Here is a 16019-nt window from a genome sequence, read left to right as displayed (position 1 = left end):
TATTTTACACACTTTTGGTCCAGCTTTTCCTGTCGGTCCCCTCGGTCCTCTCTCTCCTCGAGGCCCCTAAGGTAAGAAAAGAGTTGATTAAAATCATAGACAAACTCCTAAGAGATATTGATGACCTGAAAATGCTAAGATTAACTATTGGCTCGGATTGGATTTCCCTCAAGAACGTCTAGGTTCAGGTGCCAAGTTCACCATCTGTAGATAAGCTCAAGTCTGCTGAGTAAGACTAACCGTTGGTCCTCTCTGTCCGCGTGGGCCTGGCTTTCCTCCTGTTCCCTGTGGACACCAAGAACACACACAGCGATCAAAGGAATGGCACTCACATTATTAAGAGGATGCCTCTTGTAGAAGAATGAATCTAATACCAAAGGACAGTAATATTTGCAAACAGATCCCAACAGCACTGGGCCATTACAGAGCTCTGACATCACCTGTTATCATTAATTAAGGTTCACCTGTTTCAAAACTACTATTAACATTTATCATCACTAATATTTGCAACACTATCGCCCAAGTTAATGACATTTCAATAAACAGTAAAGCACAATATAATAACTTTACAGCACTGTTAAAATTAAAGTGGGTATATACAATTTTAATAAAAGATCAATTGCAACTTTTGTGTGGCTTTTAACTTTCACAAAAGTGCCGTAAAGCTGTGTTAAAGGCATCATTATCCCTTTCTGTGTGAGAGCTTGGTCTCATAAACTTCACAAATGTTCTGTGAAGATGAAAAGCTTTATGCGCCTTGCTCCACTCGTGGTGACAAACCATTACTCTTTCAGGGAAGCTAATGGCCCGTCCCTTAAACAAAGCAAATGAAACATTGCTCAAGCACCACAAAGTGATAAACAAAGTTTCTGCTAGTTTGAAATGAGTTGTGTAAGTGGTAATGAGGAAGGAATGCAATTGTCTTTCTGTCCTTGGGAAAAATCCATTTTCAGAGGCATGCAACTTCCACTCGGTTAATAAATCTATATCTGGAAGAGGAGCTTGTCTCTGGAGCTTAGTTCATGTCCAACCATTGTAGGACAGATATGAACAAGAGAGTCTATTTGACATACCCGAGTTCCTTTCTCTCCATTGGCACCAGGGAAACCTTGGAAACCCTGAGATCCCTGTAAAGCAGAAAGAGAAGTATTTAATCTTTAAAGAGGAAAAAACTTAAACATTTATCCTTTGCTTATTTCAGTCCGGGAGATATCCCCAGCTTACAACTGTATATGCAACATGAGATTGCTTAGCTTTATTGTTATCGTATCAGCAAAGGCTGCCAGCAAATAGCATATTCAAATCCTGGCCTCTTTGATCAGGAAGCTTCAAGCATGTCCAGTTGTCAGACTGTAGCTTTGGGAGTCTAAAAATGAGCCATCCAAAGTTCAGCATGACAGCTTGAAATGCACATGCCAACATTTTTCCATTTTTTAAAAAATAAACACTGAAACACTTGAGCGTACTGACAAATGGGCCAGCTTAACTGTATCTGTTATTCTTACAGAAATTAGTTAACAATATGATGTATGCGTGGACTTGCCTTTGGTCCTTGTCGTCCTGGGTAACCCGGTAATCCAGGAACTCCAAGTTTACCCTGAAAAAGAAAAACATTTGTTTAGGTTTATCTAAAAGGTACCTGACACTCCTAAATGACAGTATCAATCAAGCCCAAACTCTCCAGTGTGTGACACAAATAACAACAACAACCTCATCAGGCTTCTTACAGAAATGTGATGCACTTACGGAGCAACAACAAAACCTCATTATGACTTTCTGTCATAAAAAACATCTAACAATATCAAGATTTTAACAATGATCTTATTCAAAAACCTGCTTGCAAATCATTGAAGAAAAACTTAGTTTTGCAATATTTATTTACCACAGACCTATTTGCCTACTTTCTCTAATATAAACAAGTATAAAAATGCACAATGCAATCAATCTTCTTGAAATAATGTACTTCTGTTCATATTAATAAAGACTTGTGTACATAATATACATCTTCCAAAAAGCAACAGTAAGCTCTCACATCTCCTTTCTTATAAGTCTGATTTCTGCTTCTTTATGATTTATTCTGAATAAAAATGCTGTGCTCTCTCTGATACAGCAAGATTAAAATGGAGATACTGTCATATTTTTGCAGTCACATCAATTTAGATCATCTATTTCCATCATTATTAAATAATCTTAAGGAAAATGCAGCCAGTCCGACTCTGGTTGCAGATCTGTGTTCATATCTTGCTGCAGCATCCAGACAATAACATGATTTCCTGTGGAAGTACTTTTTCTTCTGTTGAGCTTCCCTGTGACTGGCACAGTTTCAGAACCATTAAACTGGTGATGCAATGCTTTTATTTAATAACCACACCCTCTGATTTATATGAAACATTATCCAGGCTTTTTGCACTTAGTTCTGCTGCACTTGAATGAACCAAAATAGCAGATTTGCTTGGCGATGGCCCCACAGTCCAGATAGGGTTCTAAAATTATCAGCTGAATGTCTACACTGTGCAGATCTCCTCATATCAGCAGGACATATTCACAACTTCACTGCAGACTGCTTCAGTCTCACAATATGCTATTTTTGAGGATGTAAACAGTCAGGATAGAAGCAGTCTAAAAATATTCATGTGTGCATGAGCGCCACTGCAGATTTTATTAAAACAGTTTTTTTTCTGCTGATTCTATGTCATGGTTATTTTTCTTGACCAATACCTACTTTTAAAATACAATGCAACCACAACAATTAAAATTTTTGTACAATTCATATTAATTTTATCAGACAGAAGAAGCTTTAATGACTATGTTTCTGGTAAAATAACAGTAATAAATTACGAAATCACAGTGTGCATAAGTTGTAGGTTTGCAATATCTGTGTCTATTCAGGGCTATTCTTCGGCCTTTTCTCAAAGACCATAAAGAAGCTTCCTCTGACATCCTTTAAAAACTGAATCAAGTATCTTATTGTAAAAAACAGTCCCGTCATCGGCTGCAGAGTTGTATGCAGCAGCCCACCCAGTGTTCGGTGGATTCGGTATCTGAATCCACTAATGCTCTCAGCAGGTGGAAGAGGAGCAGCAATGAAAACTCTGCTGTTCAGACCAGAGCGAATGGGAGAAGAATTTTCCTTTTAAACCTTGCTGTGCTGTCATATAACAGCCTTTTCTTTTTGCTTTAATTTATCTGACTATGGGATGTCATAGCAAAACTTACGCAAAACGCAAACTCACCTTCTCACCAGTGGGGCCAAGCGGACCTGGATCTCCTGGGAGTCCTGAACGACCTTTTGGCCCCTCAGGACCGTCTTCTCCTCTGGGTCCTGCTGGTCCAAGTTCTCCCTTAAACACAAACACCACACATGATTGCCTGTAGTTGAAGAGAAGCCTTATAGGCATCGATTATGTTTTTCAAGATAAATAGAAAAGGAACACTGGGAATCTTGTCCCCTTCACAGGATTCACTACATGTTTTTTTTTTTTTTTTTTTTTTACAAATTTGCCTTGGTTTACAGAATTCTAAATATCACACATAGATTGAACTGTTATCTTTATTTATCTATAGGCTAAAGGTATTTCTTCATACATTACTGCCACCCCTTGTCTAGTAGGGGAATAACTTGACATTTGTCACTGCCTTCTACACTCTTCTGTTCTCTTTAATGTATAAATAAATGTTGAATTCTCTAAAACAACTTCGGTGTAACTTTCTTGTTATTTGCTTACATCATTAAAAAAACAGACCAACACAACATTTTGTTTTGCTTAACTACAAAACAGATTCTTCTTTGTTGACAGAGGAGGTCTTGCAAGCAAGTCTGAATACCTCATGTTGCCTCTTTAAAGGTTTTTGCAGTGTCAAGTTGCTTAAAGAATTCAGCTAACCAATGTTCCACCTTTAAAGCAGTCAGCGATCCTATTATTGCTTTTTTCTCTCTAAGTGTGTTCTCATTCGAGCAGGACACACACTAAATGACGGCGTACAAACTCGCTCTGACAACCAGGCGCTGCTGCAAAGGCTTGCTGCTCTGTGAACGGTATCTTGTTAAAGGACTGTGCAGAACTGCAAAGCAAGCGAGTCCGTGCACACATTCACACTTGAGTCCACATAAAACGGCATCAAGCAAACTGTACTTGACTCCGCACTTGAAGGCTCATCAAAGAGACCACTTTAAATTGAGCCCTCTCACACGTATACGAGCAGAATTTTCACAGGCCCGCTTAGAAATTAGTTATTTACAGTCTAGTCCATGTGTGCATCTCCACAGCAGAGGGCCTCCTCCATTTTTTGCTTTCATCTGGATCTGGATCTGCAACATCTCCAGAGAAATACTCAGATGAAGCCCTGTGTCTCTCACGAGCTTGAAGGGGGTTTAAAGTGCCATTGATTTCTCCCTCCTCTCTGTGCTCAGCTAGAGACAGCCTGGTCAGGGATAGGAGATTTGATGTTTGAAGTATGGGCTGGTGTGAGTTATGTTTCTCACTGCACAAGGCATCTTTCCCAGAACTTGACAGTGTAAATCCCGGATGCACTTGCGGAAGCTGTGGCAAACACGTCAAACCACTGCTTCTTATCTCTAACAGTTGGGAGGTTAAGACTGACGGGGCAAGAGGCAGATGAGAAAATCAAAAATTGCTCACGTTAAAACACACTCATAAAAAAAAAAAAAAAAAAAAAAAAAAAAACAGCTGGCAACTGGAACAACACCTTATGTTTGCTCATTACCAACAATTCCTCAGGACTCAGAAAGGCTTAGGCAGTAGGGGGCTAACCCAACAGAAGTGGTACATACTTCCACTTTGGGAAGGTAAAGGTCACCTCCAACAAAACAAAACTTAAAACACTTCAGAAAAGCACAAGTTAAAGTCGTGCAAAGAGAGTGATTTATGTGATTGTTGAATCCAGCAGTCGAGGTGTGATTGACAGATGCAGCTGAGTGAAAAGTAAACAAACAAATCTTACTCTATCGCCCTTGATACCCATATCTCCCTTGAAGCCAGGGAAGCCGTCTTCTCCCTAGTGTGAGAATCAAGAAGACATCAGTTTGAGGGAGCAATGAAGGAGGAAACATACTAAAATAAAGATAGGACAAACACATGTAAAATCTTACCATTGGTAACAGAAACTCTTGATAGCTGCTTTTTTATTTAGCAGCAGGGAATTCTTGTCATTAAATTCATTTAATCAAGTTTATCATTAGCATGAGAAGATAATCGCTCATCAGCATCATGACTATAATCAAATCAACATTATCTGTCTGTTAATAGTCAGTTTAACCCATGCAAGCTCTAAAATTTGTGTCTCTTCCTTCATGTTTTCTCTTACCTTTTCACCCTTGTTTCCTTTAAGGCCACGGACGCCATCAGCTCCCTGTGATGCAACAACAGATAGAAGTTACAGGTCAATGGGGAGCATATTCGACAAAGGATGGTAGTAGTTGTGTTGCAGAGCATTCAAAGTGATGGGAGGAAATATTAAGCATCTGTTTTTCTTCTAAAAGAAAGCTACAATAACAATCTGATAAGGGATGGCTGTCACTGTTTCCTACAGAGGAAAAGGATCCTCACACTTCTTTCCTTCCCCTCTACTCTTCTCATATTCTTGGAGAGCAGACTTAAACCATGTAAGGGGGAAAATTGCTGGCTAGAAGTCAAGACACTAGTGTGATCCCCTCTCTCAGTGGATGTTGTGATGATTGGATCAGTCACACCCTCTTACCAAGAATTATTTGATGGGATTTCTTTTGTCTCACTGCTGTCAGCTACTAATGACACTAAACAAGAAGAAGGGCTGTGTGCCTTGAGCCGCTACCAACCCTGGTGACTAGCCTTAGAAGTGATAGAGTTGCTGTTGTTATGTTATGTTATGTTGTGATGAAAACAGACAAATTGATCCAAAAAGTTCCCTTTAAGCAGAATAAGAACAGACGTTTCCTTCATGTTACAAAGCCAATAACCATAAAGAAACACCCAGGAAATGTTCCTCGAGACTTCCCTGAAGATTAGTGTTTCGTTGCTATTAAGCTTTTTACTACATGGTTTCATTGATAATGAAAACAGTAATTGGAATAAAAAAATAGCTAGAAATAGTCTTTAAATGCAAAAATCTATTTCTTATTATTGGTAATAAACTCACCTTTACACCTCGAGGCCCAGGATAACCAATGGGTCCTTGAGGGCCAGCAGGGCCCTAATAAGAGACAGATGCTTGATAAGAGCTTACAGCAAACACACATACACTAAGATGGTTAATGCAATTTACATTAATACGGAACACTTCATGTAAATGTGTCTAAACTGGGTCACCTGCAGGGAAAAATTTAAAAAAGCTTAAATAAATGAAGAAAGAGCAAATATAGGCTAAAGTGGGAGGAAGAGAGGAAGAAAAAAACTCACCATGTGTCCTTTCTCCCCAGAAGGACCCTCTTTTCCAGGGTGACCCTATAAATTATTAAGAGTAATATTATTGCATAGCATTTCAGGATAATTACCGCTATAAATACTACAACACGTCTATAACTGAGGGATTAGGTTGTAAAACTGCTGGAGGACGAATCTAACAGGAAAAGAGGAAAAAGGGCCTTTCGAGTTCAATCTCATTTGGGATTTTTTATCCTTAATGCACAGTATTACAGAAGCACTAGGAGCTATTACTGGGCTCTAAAAGCCAAGACTGCTGCTGTTTTGGGACTTCACAATAGATTAAACAGATACTGCATGCATGTGAACAAACACACAATGCAAAGGTCACAAAAGCACACATCTTACACACACACATGGATGTCCGGTAAAGAGAAGTCTAGAAGGAAATTGATCGAATTTTCATGAGACAAAGAACCTCTGATGGGTTTTTAGTGTGGAGAAGGACATAGTTACAAGAGGAGAGATATTAGGAGCAGAGAAGAGCACCGGGGCTAAGGATGTTGTGGTTAGAGGTCGATGAGACAAATGCATAAACATAAAAGCCAGTCGTGTTAAGCCGTGAGAGTCTTTTTGATTCTAAAGAGAAAAAGAGGAGTTTTGTATTGTTTGTATTGTTGTATGGTGGTTATATGCTTTTCTCTTCAACAAATCATGTTTTTTTTTTCCAACACTATTTTTTTTCTCGATTCCAATCTCAAAGCCTCTCTTGACCTATTTCTCATAGGTGCCACCTGGTGCTTTCCAGGAAACATCTGTCATTAGCACAGGTGTCTGCACAGGGATGTGAAGAAGAGTGTTTGCATATAAAGTGCGACTGCGTTGCTATGCTGTTACCAAGCTGAGTTAATGTGTTGTATCATTCACACGGTTTGCACTGCATATGTTAGTTGTTTTTTTAAACATCAAAATTTAGAAAATTGATAGGGAATATATTTTCTTGCACATTTATAACTTGTCTCGTTAACAGACAGGAAGAGAGCAAGCGCTACTGTGGATGTGAGGCATGGAAACTCACTGGTGGTCCATCAGCTCCTGGCATTCCTGGCAAACCTGGCTTTCCAGTGGGGCCCTTGTCAAACAAAAAACAATGAGTCAACATGACATCAAACCCAGAAGAGCAATAACATGTTGCTTTTCAGCAGAGACTTTTCATATGCTAATATTTCTTCATTGACACAAGAAATGAGAAACTATTAAGCTTTTGAAGAAGCAATATTTTTGCAATTTATCATATAATGGACAAATAAAGTTAAGGTTTGACTGAAAATTAAAATCTCCCTAAAATCCACATGTCAACGTCATGGAAGACCTTCAAAAGCAGATGTTGTATTAACGTTTGATCCATCCTCATTTTAGTCTATTTAAAATGGCTGCAAGACTAATAATGCTAATTCTATACCTATAACACTGATTTCAAGACAGTAGATCAATATGCATACAAATCCCAACTTACTGATTACCTTGTTGAACCAACATTTTAAATAAATGATTCAGCCTTTATTCAATCTGTTCATACTTAATCAAACACTGTGGTCCCCCAAATAGTTATTGTAGTATCATGGGAATAATATTATCTGCATTATTAATTGTAATATACCAATGATGAACAGTATATCAACCACCTAAGCTGGTAAATGTGATTTAGTTAAAATGGGATTAAACTGAATCAGGATTTAAATCTGTCTGTGCAGTCTGCTAGGCACTATTCTGTCCTTTGCTCAGGATGTGTTTGCATAATAGTGTGATAAGCTTGTGTAGCTGAATAGGATAGTAACTTGGCTTTCTCCTCATACGAATGAATGAGGCCAATTCCTCCTATTTTTAAAAAAAAAAAAAAAAAAAAAAAAAAAAATTCCTCCTATTTTACAGATTCTGGATCTGGATGTATTAACATTTTATAGAGCTAGCAGTTTTTTATTTTTAATTTATTTCATGTTTTCTCTTTTTTCTGTAGAGTTGCAGAGATCGTACATTAAGCAACTGTGATATCATACCTTCTCTCCTGGAGATCCGATGGCTCCTTGAGGCCCTGGGAGTCCCTGTGGGGATGGGGACAGAAAATGTTTAGAGGCTTTTCTTTAAAGTGTCTAAGTGATATTTCGTGTTTGTTACTTACCTGAGCACCTGGGTTGCCTTGCTGTCCAGGTGGACCTGGCTCTCCCTGAGGTCCCTAGAAAAAAAAAAAAAAAAAACACAAAACTTAACTATAGAAATGTCATTACAAACAGAACGACTGATAACATAATTTATTTGAACAAAACAATGCATGTGAATGTAAAAGTAATTTGTTGTTCTACATTTTGTACACAAAAGCTATAAATTAGAAGATGCTGAAATGCACATGAACAAATTACTGCCTCTCTACAACTAATTTTGGATTAAGTTCAGTGTTATTCTCTCACTCAAGGTATAAGACACACACATACGCATAAACAGCACACATTCTCCCATCTTCTTCCCTAATGAAAGAAACTGCACAACCACAAACACAAAATGACTTCCCTCTGGGATAACTGGCAATCAATTGCCTCAATCTAAAAGTCTGGGAAAGTTGTTGATCTTCCATCTCTACCTTGTTGGAAGATTCCCAAAAGAGCAAACAAACTGCTCCAGTTAAATATTCTCTCATTATGGCCAGGCGCAGAAAGAAACTGAGCTGCGATTGTACAACTAGCCATGGATGCATCCTCTGATTGTTCTGGTGCATGTGTGTGTGAGTGAGCAAAATGGCAAAAGAGAGCCCATGAAGCTTTGTTTGTGGATTTTGGGGTTAAATAAACCAAAACAGACTGACCTGGTAAGCTTTTATACATTTTGATAGTTGCATGTGCAATTCAATCAGTATAATCTTCACTTACAATATTTCCTTTGGGTCCAGGGTGGCCATCCATTCCAGTAACACCCTGCCACACGAATGATGAAGAGGGAAATTAAGCACAAATTAGGGGAAAAGCAGAAAACCTGAGATAGCCTACCATGAATTGTAATTTAAATGCATTTAATCTATTAAGATGTTTTTTTAGGTAATGAAAATGTTGTTAAAAATCTATCTGCATATCCTACAAAGATAAATGTTTGGTTTAGGCTTCTCTCCACTGCAGACATTTTTAAAAGATAATGAAGCTAGACTCAATAACATGCCCTTTTTTGTACATTCTGTGTGAGATATATTGAGTTTTGTATTTCCCTGTGGGTGCTGGTTGCTGTGTCCTTTGTTGTTGCTGCATTCTGCATTCTCCCTTCAAAACAGTAAATCTATAGCAACAAGTTAAATATGAAAAAAAAAAAATCAAGAGGAGGGTACAGGGGACTCACAGGTGGTCCAGGAGGTCCCTGAGGTCCTTTTGGTCCCAGCAAACCACGTGGCCCCTTAAAAGTAAGAAGGGAAATGAGATTGAGAGTGATATCACACCTGTGAGAGGACGATTGAATTATTAAACACCTTCGGCTAAATCGAGTTTTAAAATTGTACTTCTGGAAATAACTTTCTTTCTCACATGTCCTTGAGGATGTTGTACTTTTTTTCTCTCTCTGACTCCACACATCCATTCCCCACAGCTACGCCTATCAAACAATGCTTTGAATTTTTGTGCTACGCCTCACAGCCGCAGTTACCTAACCCTGGCAATGAGAATCCAAACCCATGCAGCACACCCTGGTGGAGACAATAAATCATAGCAGGAGATTTCAAACACTTTCTAATGGTCACACCTAGTCTGTCTTTTCCACCTTTTGTAGCAAATCTTCTTCATATTATAATGACTATGATGGGAATTGCTGAATTTTCTCACCTCCAGATAAGAATGAGACCTGACTGAAGTCTGTCAACATACAGTTTTCATAAGGCTAAAGATCTTAGTGTTTAAGGATATGAGAAGTGAGTGAAGTCTGCAGATGATATATGACACCATCAGATCATATGATTGTTCACTAACACAATTACATGATGACAGCAGGCTCTGAGCTATCTCCTCTATGATACAATCTTGCCGTAGAAGACTGAAGGATAATGCATGCGATCACTCACTGGTTCACCAGGAAGTCCCCTGGGTCCGATCTCTCCGTCATCTCCCTGCAAAAGAGACAGACTGGGTCAGAGTGTGGAGCAAACAGTGAATGATAATGGAGGAGAAAGTGCGGATGTTTGGGTCTCAGAGAGTGAGAGATAATGGGAGGACAGGAGGCAAAAGGAAGTGAAAAGAAGATCGGGTTGCATAAGCTATGGGTGATGAGGAAAGAGAGGAAGATTGGACACCCATTAAGGTGTGCAGAGATAAAAAAAATAAATAAATAAATAAAATAAAATCAAAAGAGGAAGGATGTGGAACTGGAAGTCAGATTCAAGGGGGGGATTTGATAAGAGGAGGTTCAACCAAGAAGTAATATGTGTTTTTTTCTGCAGCATAACAATTACAGGAAGAGGAATGGGATTTATCAGACTAGTGTTTATTAGGCTGCTAGGATATAATGAGGTGTCAGCTGTGATGCAAATTTGTTTTCTTATATTACCCTTTCTCCATCTTCTCCAGGAGCACCAGGAGGTCCAGAGGGACCCGATTCACCCTATGAAAATAAACATCAGTGAGTTACATGGATGTTCACATCAAAACAAAAGCACCTTTTCAGAAACCCCCCAAAAAATCAACTTACTCTGTGTCCTTTTTCACCTGGTAGTCCAGCCAGACCGTCAAAGCCTCTGTCTCCCTGAAGAGCAAAACAAGTTCAATCTTGTGCAGAGCTAGAAGAAAAGGCTTCTAAACTGGTATGAAATTTAATGCACTGAATGGAACTCTACAAATACAGATGCACAGATACCTTGGGTCCTGTCTGTCCTGGCATTCCCCTGGCACCATCAGCTCCAGAACGGCCCTATAAAAACAACAGTAGTTGTCCAAAATGCCTTATTACAGATGGTGTGTACAATAATTCGTGCCCAGGTTTCAGTTCACACATGCACACTCTGAAATGTAAATGACTTATAAACTTTAAAATTTCTCAAATTTTAATGTTGATATTTGTTGTTTAAATTTACCCTTCTACCAGGCTTTCCAGAGGGTCCAGATGATCCCATAGGTCCACGGGGACCCTGAAACAAAACAATCCAGTTGTCCTAAATCTATGACATACTAAAGAAGGAACATGTGCACATTTCGACACAAATTTGTCATGGCTAATATAATCTAACTATGTTTTGACATTAGTTTAGCTATAAAGATGGGGTGTGCTTAGATTTAGCTGAACAGAACAGCATCTTAAAGGTGAAACATTGACATCTTGTACCTGAGGTCCCGAGTCTCCAGACTCTCCCTTCAGTCCTGATACACCAGGAGGACCCTAGGAAAGAAAAGTGACTAATAACTGAGATATGCCAAGCAAAGTGAAGTTTCTCAACACATATTTAACTGATCTGTGTTTGCTTTAGTGCAATGTGCGCAACATGATTACATTTCTATTAATTGTTGAGTGTTTTGCTGTGAGATAGTTTAGAAATACGTACCAGTGGACCAGGTCTTCCAGTCAAACCCATTGGACCAGTGACACCACGCATTGCCAGCTGAACACAGAGAAGAAAAATGTTGAAATATATATAAAAAAAAAAAAAAAAAACTAAAGTGGAACAGAAAACAAATCAGCTGACTTCACTGTGACTGATGTGTGAGTAAACAAATAATTTACATGCATGTGCTGTACAGTGTAAGTGTATTTATCTCTATTTGTGTGCATTTGATTTTTTACATGCATTCTAAACGTTCTGTAAGCAACTCACATGGACACTGGTAAAATATAGCAATAATGATGATAAACAGCATAACATTGCGTACAATTTGCTATAAATACAAAGATTCTTTTGCTGAAATGAATAAGGAGAGAAATATTTGAGCATTAGAAGAATTATTTTAAAAAAGCATTGGCTTGACTGCTTTAGTCCGATGGGACTGTATGTTTAATTCTGAATCATTACCCTGGCCTGCTGCATGATGGCTTGCATCTGGGCCTCCTGCGCTGATACAGCTGGTCCCTTCTGTCCAGAGTCACCTCCAGCACTGAATCTGAACTATGGAGGGAATAACAGATGTTTGCGACTTAATTTCAGAAAAGATTAAAGTATCATAAGGTAGAAAAATGAAAACTCAGTCAAGCATGTTCTTGTAGAGATATAAACATTTCACTTCTATTCCAAACACAATTTTCAGTATCTGCTTAGTACAGCCTTTTCAATTTAAAAAGAAGCTCAACAGATGCAGCAGCTCCAGCCGGTAAACCAGCACCATCATTTGCTGCTGGCAGGATAAAAGGTTCAAATTCTACTGCCATCTGGTGGTCATAAGCCCGCATTACACCATGGCTAAAAACGCAGTCATGTGATGTAATTGTGTTAATTTAGGCCAGACATTTTGGAAAGGATCAAAGTACATGGCATGGATTGTAGACTGGGTTACAGATCCACAGCAACAAAACAGCAAAATAGAGATGATTAAGAACATGAGAGTTGAGTCAGATCTCTTGCAGCCTGCTCACTAAATACAAAATGTCTTCACCTCCCAACATTTTCAGACCTATCAAGCCAAAATCCAGCTTCTTCTTCTGTTTAGCTGTCAAATTTTCAGCTTAGTTGGATTTGGTATTGACTGGCTCTTCTGTTCTCCTCACATCTTTTTCTCAGCTGCCAACCTCAGCATTCTCTCCTTTTGCCTGTTGACATTCCTTCTTCAATATTGATTTCTTTATTGATATTACAGATCAACATTAACAAAGTCTCATCAATTCAGGACCAAATGTTCTGCCATATCAGACTGTCGAATAACACGGCCAAGAAAAAGGAAAATAAATTGATGCATAAGAAATTAGCCGAGGCTTCATCTCCAGCAGGATGATTAACCATCTCACCGTTTCATGTTAACTTAACAGTATTAACAGGAGAAAAATCATCTGGTGAAACAAGAACTAAACAACAATCCATGTTTCTCATTAGGCTTGGAGCTAAAGGATCGGATTTAAAAGTGGATACACAAGAACAGCTTGGGTCAATGTAGAGACGGAGGTTGCCACATGGCACAGCCAGACATCGTTGTGGACCATTGAAACCGCAACTTCACATCTGCACAACTAATCAGACCCAAGATCTTCTTCCAAGTACAAGGAAAAGTGAGAAAAGAAGGAAGACACCATAGGAAGTCATTAGGATGGTAGTGTAACTGTGGCTGTTTGATCAATGGATGCAGCTGAGGCTAGCGGTGAAAATCAGCCGCATTGTTTTTATTCCTGCCTGCAGTCAGAGATTTCTTGGAGAGACATATGAGAGCTCAAATTTTGGCTAAAGAATGCCTAGTAAGTTAGAAAAACAAGGTATAGACCAGGTGTTGCAGTTCAAAGAAAATATCACACACAGAAACACAACACTAGCAGTTGCTAAAGATACAAATCACATTATATTTGCCCTTTAAGAGGGTTTCACAACAAATCCTTTGCATCCCAGTACACAATGTTACTGATAAAACCAAAAATGATTGCAGTTTACTTACCGGCAACATAAGGACAGTTCCAGGGGGTCCTGGCAGACCATCAGCACCAGGAAGACCAGAACGACCCGGAGGACCCTTAGATGGAACAAAATACATGTAAGCAAACACACAAAGAGATTTTGTGTTTTTTATACATTTCTAAAGCATTAAAAATTTGTGTTTTTTTTCTTTGTTTTTTTTCTGCTTACCCTCTCTCCAGACTCTCCAGGACTGCCTGGTGGGCCAGAAGCCCCTGGGGGTCCAGGTAGGCCCTATTTTAAACATAAAATCTATCTTGACTCCCATATGTACACAGGAGACAGCAAAGCCAGACAGGAGAAAGGAATGCATGCAGCAATATGGGGCAGCTTGTTGAGCAGTAAATCCTTTTATGGTGCTCTTTATTTGTTTATACTATTGCTCATCAGGGTGAAAGACTGGTCTCTGGAGGATCCAGCAACAATTTTGCTTAAAATCTTCTGAATAACTATACTTTTTAAAGTTTACACATATGCAAATCTCTTCAGGGCCACTGCTTTCACGTTAGACTTCAATAGCTAATCATTTCACAGCTTAAAACTTTCATTTTTTTTTTAAAGTTAAATGAAAATGGTGACAAAAACCTTTTATAATCTTTTATTTTTTGCAACAGCAAAAGAGGAGATAAAAAATGAGAACTGAGAAAGTTGAACAGTGAAAAGTGACAGAATTTAAGGTGGTTTTACTCACGGTTGGCCCCTCAGGCCCAGCCGGGCCCTCCACTAACATTCCCTGAAACACAAGCACAGAAATCTTCAGACACTGCAGGAGTCACAACAGCTATCGTATGACCTCATTTATAAGCATAACAGTGTGCTATTGTGTACTCACATGCATGTGCACAGCTTTGGTTAAAGAAGTTAAATATACATGAAAACATGTCCCAACACTCCTTCCTATTAAGGTTCCTTCCTTCCAAACTCAGAGCACATTCCTGCCTGTCATTTTAGGTATGCTTGCAATTAATCCAAAAAGAACAGGAGGGGAATGAATGCCAACAAAGGCAAAGACATCCTAAAGGTCTCCCCCAAACAGACAAGCTAAGGGAAGTCCTCATCAGAATAAACACAAGCAAATGAGCTTCTTCTTCGAGTGTCTATCATGAAATCCTCTTTAACTAGGGCTTTGGCTGCAATGTGTGCTGGTAAAATGGCTGTGTCCCCATAAAACAAACAACAAAAAGTGTGTGTGCATGCCTGTGTTAGTGTATGACAACATATGTTGCAGCTTTTGCATATTTACAAGAGACAAAAACACACATGTTGGTATTGTGTCTGCAAACAGGCACAAACTCACAGGGTCATTTAAGAAGTGGACTCAGATACCCACACTTTGCTCTCATGTAAGCAAAGACACTGTCACACAAGCATGTATACTTAGAAAATCTCTGTGACATTTGTTTGACGTGAAACAGCTGCAGTTGTATGAAATATAAAGTCTGTCTGTCCCCGATTTACCTTTACAAATAAGTGTCAACATCATTTTGATAATATCAACAGTAATTAGTATCGGAAAGAGGGTACGGGCTGACTGTTTTGGAAGATAATTATGAATAGACTTTCTTATTCTCTATTTGTCTTCCTGGTGTTCCTTCTCTCTCTTCATTCCCCCTGTGTTTACACACTACCACCCTGTGTTTGGAGATTATTGACAATCCCTGCATGGCCCTTCTCCAAATGTTTATGTTGTTGTCTTGATGAACAGCCAGGAATGAGGACTTGCAAAAGAATTCTACAAGAAAGGTCTAGTGGGCCCTGATGAGTGCGTTTGCTGTGGATATTCTAATTTACAAGCAAGTTGTGTAGTTTGTTTACAAGCTGATCACAAATATGCGCTTGCATCTTTGCAATGTGCGCATATGCAGCTTACATTTGATGCTCAAAAATGTTGTTCAAATAGGGATACTCACAGGCTCAATAACAGCAGGCTCTCCCTTCTGTCCTTTCTCGCCACGGGCTCCATCGACCTGCAGAGCAAATGTGCAAAAAACGCCAGTTTTAACATCTCTTTCTCAACTGTAAAATGCTACCTTACTCATCTTCAAGATAATTTCTTT

At 39.0% G+C, this 16019-nt stretch overlaps 1 protein-coding gene across 3 annotated transcripts in view; it reads right to left on the bottom strand.

The window, feature by feature from the left end:
- col5a1 (procollagen, type V, alpha 1) overlaps positions 1-16019 on the bottom strand; it is a 73512-nt gene that overhangs the window by 17545 nt on the left and 39948 nt on the right. For all 3 annotated transcript variants that reach the window (XM_041969782.1, XM_041969781.1, XM_041969783.1), the window contains 26 exons: positions 15873-15929; positions 14654-14695; positions 14134-14196; positions 13946-14020; positions 12385-12477; positions 11920-11976; positions 11703-11756; positions 11455-11508; positions 11238-11291; positions 11073-11126; positions 10932-10985; positions 10450-10494; positions 9738-9791; positions 9281-9325; positions 8539-8592; positions 8417-8461; positions 7438-7491; positions 6396-6440; positions 6136-6189; positions 5326-5370; positions 4963-5016; positions 3234-3341; positions 1544-1597; positions 1074-1127; positions 241-285; positions 13-66 (listed from right to left, as the gene is read on the bottom strand). In XM_041969782.1, the coding sequence (XP_041825716.1) occupies positions 13-66; positions 241-285; positions 1074-1127; positions 1544-1597; positions 3234-3341; positions 4963-5016; positions 5326-5370; positions 6136-6189; positions 6396-6440; positions 7438-7491; positions 8417-8461; positions 8539-8592; positions 9281-9325; positions 9738-9791; positions 10450-10494; positions 10932-10985; positions 11073-11126; positions 11238-11291; positions 11455-11508; positions 11703-11756; positions 11920-11976; positions 12385-12477; positions 13946-14020; positions 14134-14196; positions 14654-14695; positions 15873-15929 (1467 nt within the window). The remainder of the gene's footprint in view (positions 1-12; positions 67-240; positions 286-1073; positions 1128-1543; positions 1598-3233; positions 3342-4962; positions 5017-5325; positions 5371-6135; positions 6190-6395; positions 6441-7437; positions 7492-8416; positions 8462-8538; positions 8593-9280; positions 9326-9737; positions 9792-10449; positions 10495-10931; positions 10986-11072; positions 11127-11237; positions 11292-11454; positions 11509-11702; positions 11757-11919; positions 11977-12384; positions 12478-13945; positions 14021-14133; positions 14197-14653; positions 14696-15872; positions 15930-16019) is intronic.

This window comes from Melanotaenia boesemani, chromosome 19 (genome assembly GCF_017639745.1).
Source record: "Melanotaenia boesemani isolate fMelBoe1 chromosome 19, fMelBoe1.pri, whole genome shotgun sequence".
Taxonomy (NCBI): Eukaryota; Metazoa; Chordata; class Actinopteri; order Atheriniformes; family Melanotaeniidae; genus Melanotaenia; species Melanotaenia boesemani.
Note: the sequence above shows the minus strand (reverse complement) of the source record. Positions and strands in the feature narration are given on the sequence as shown.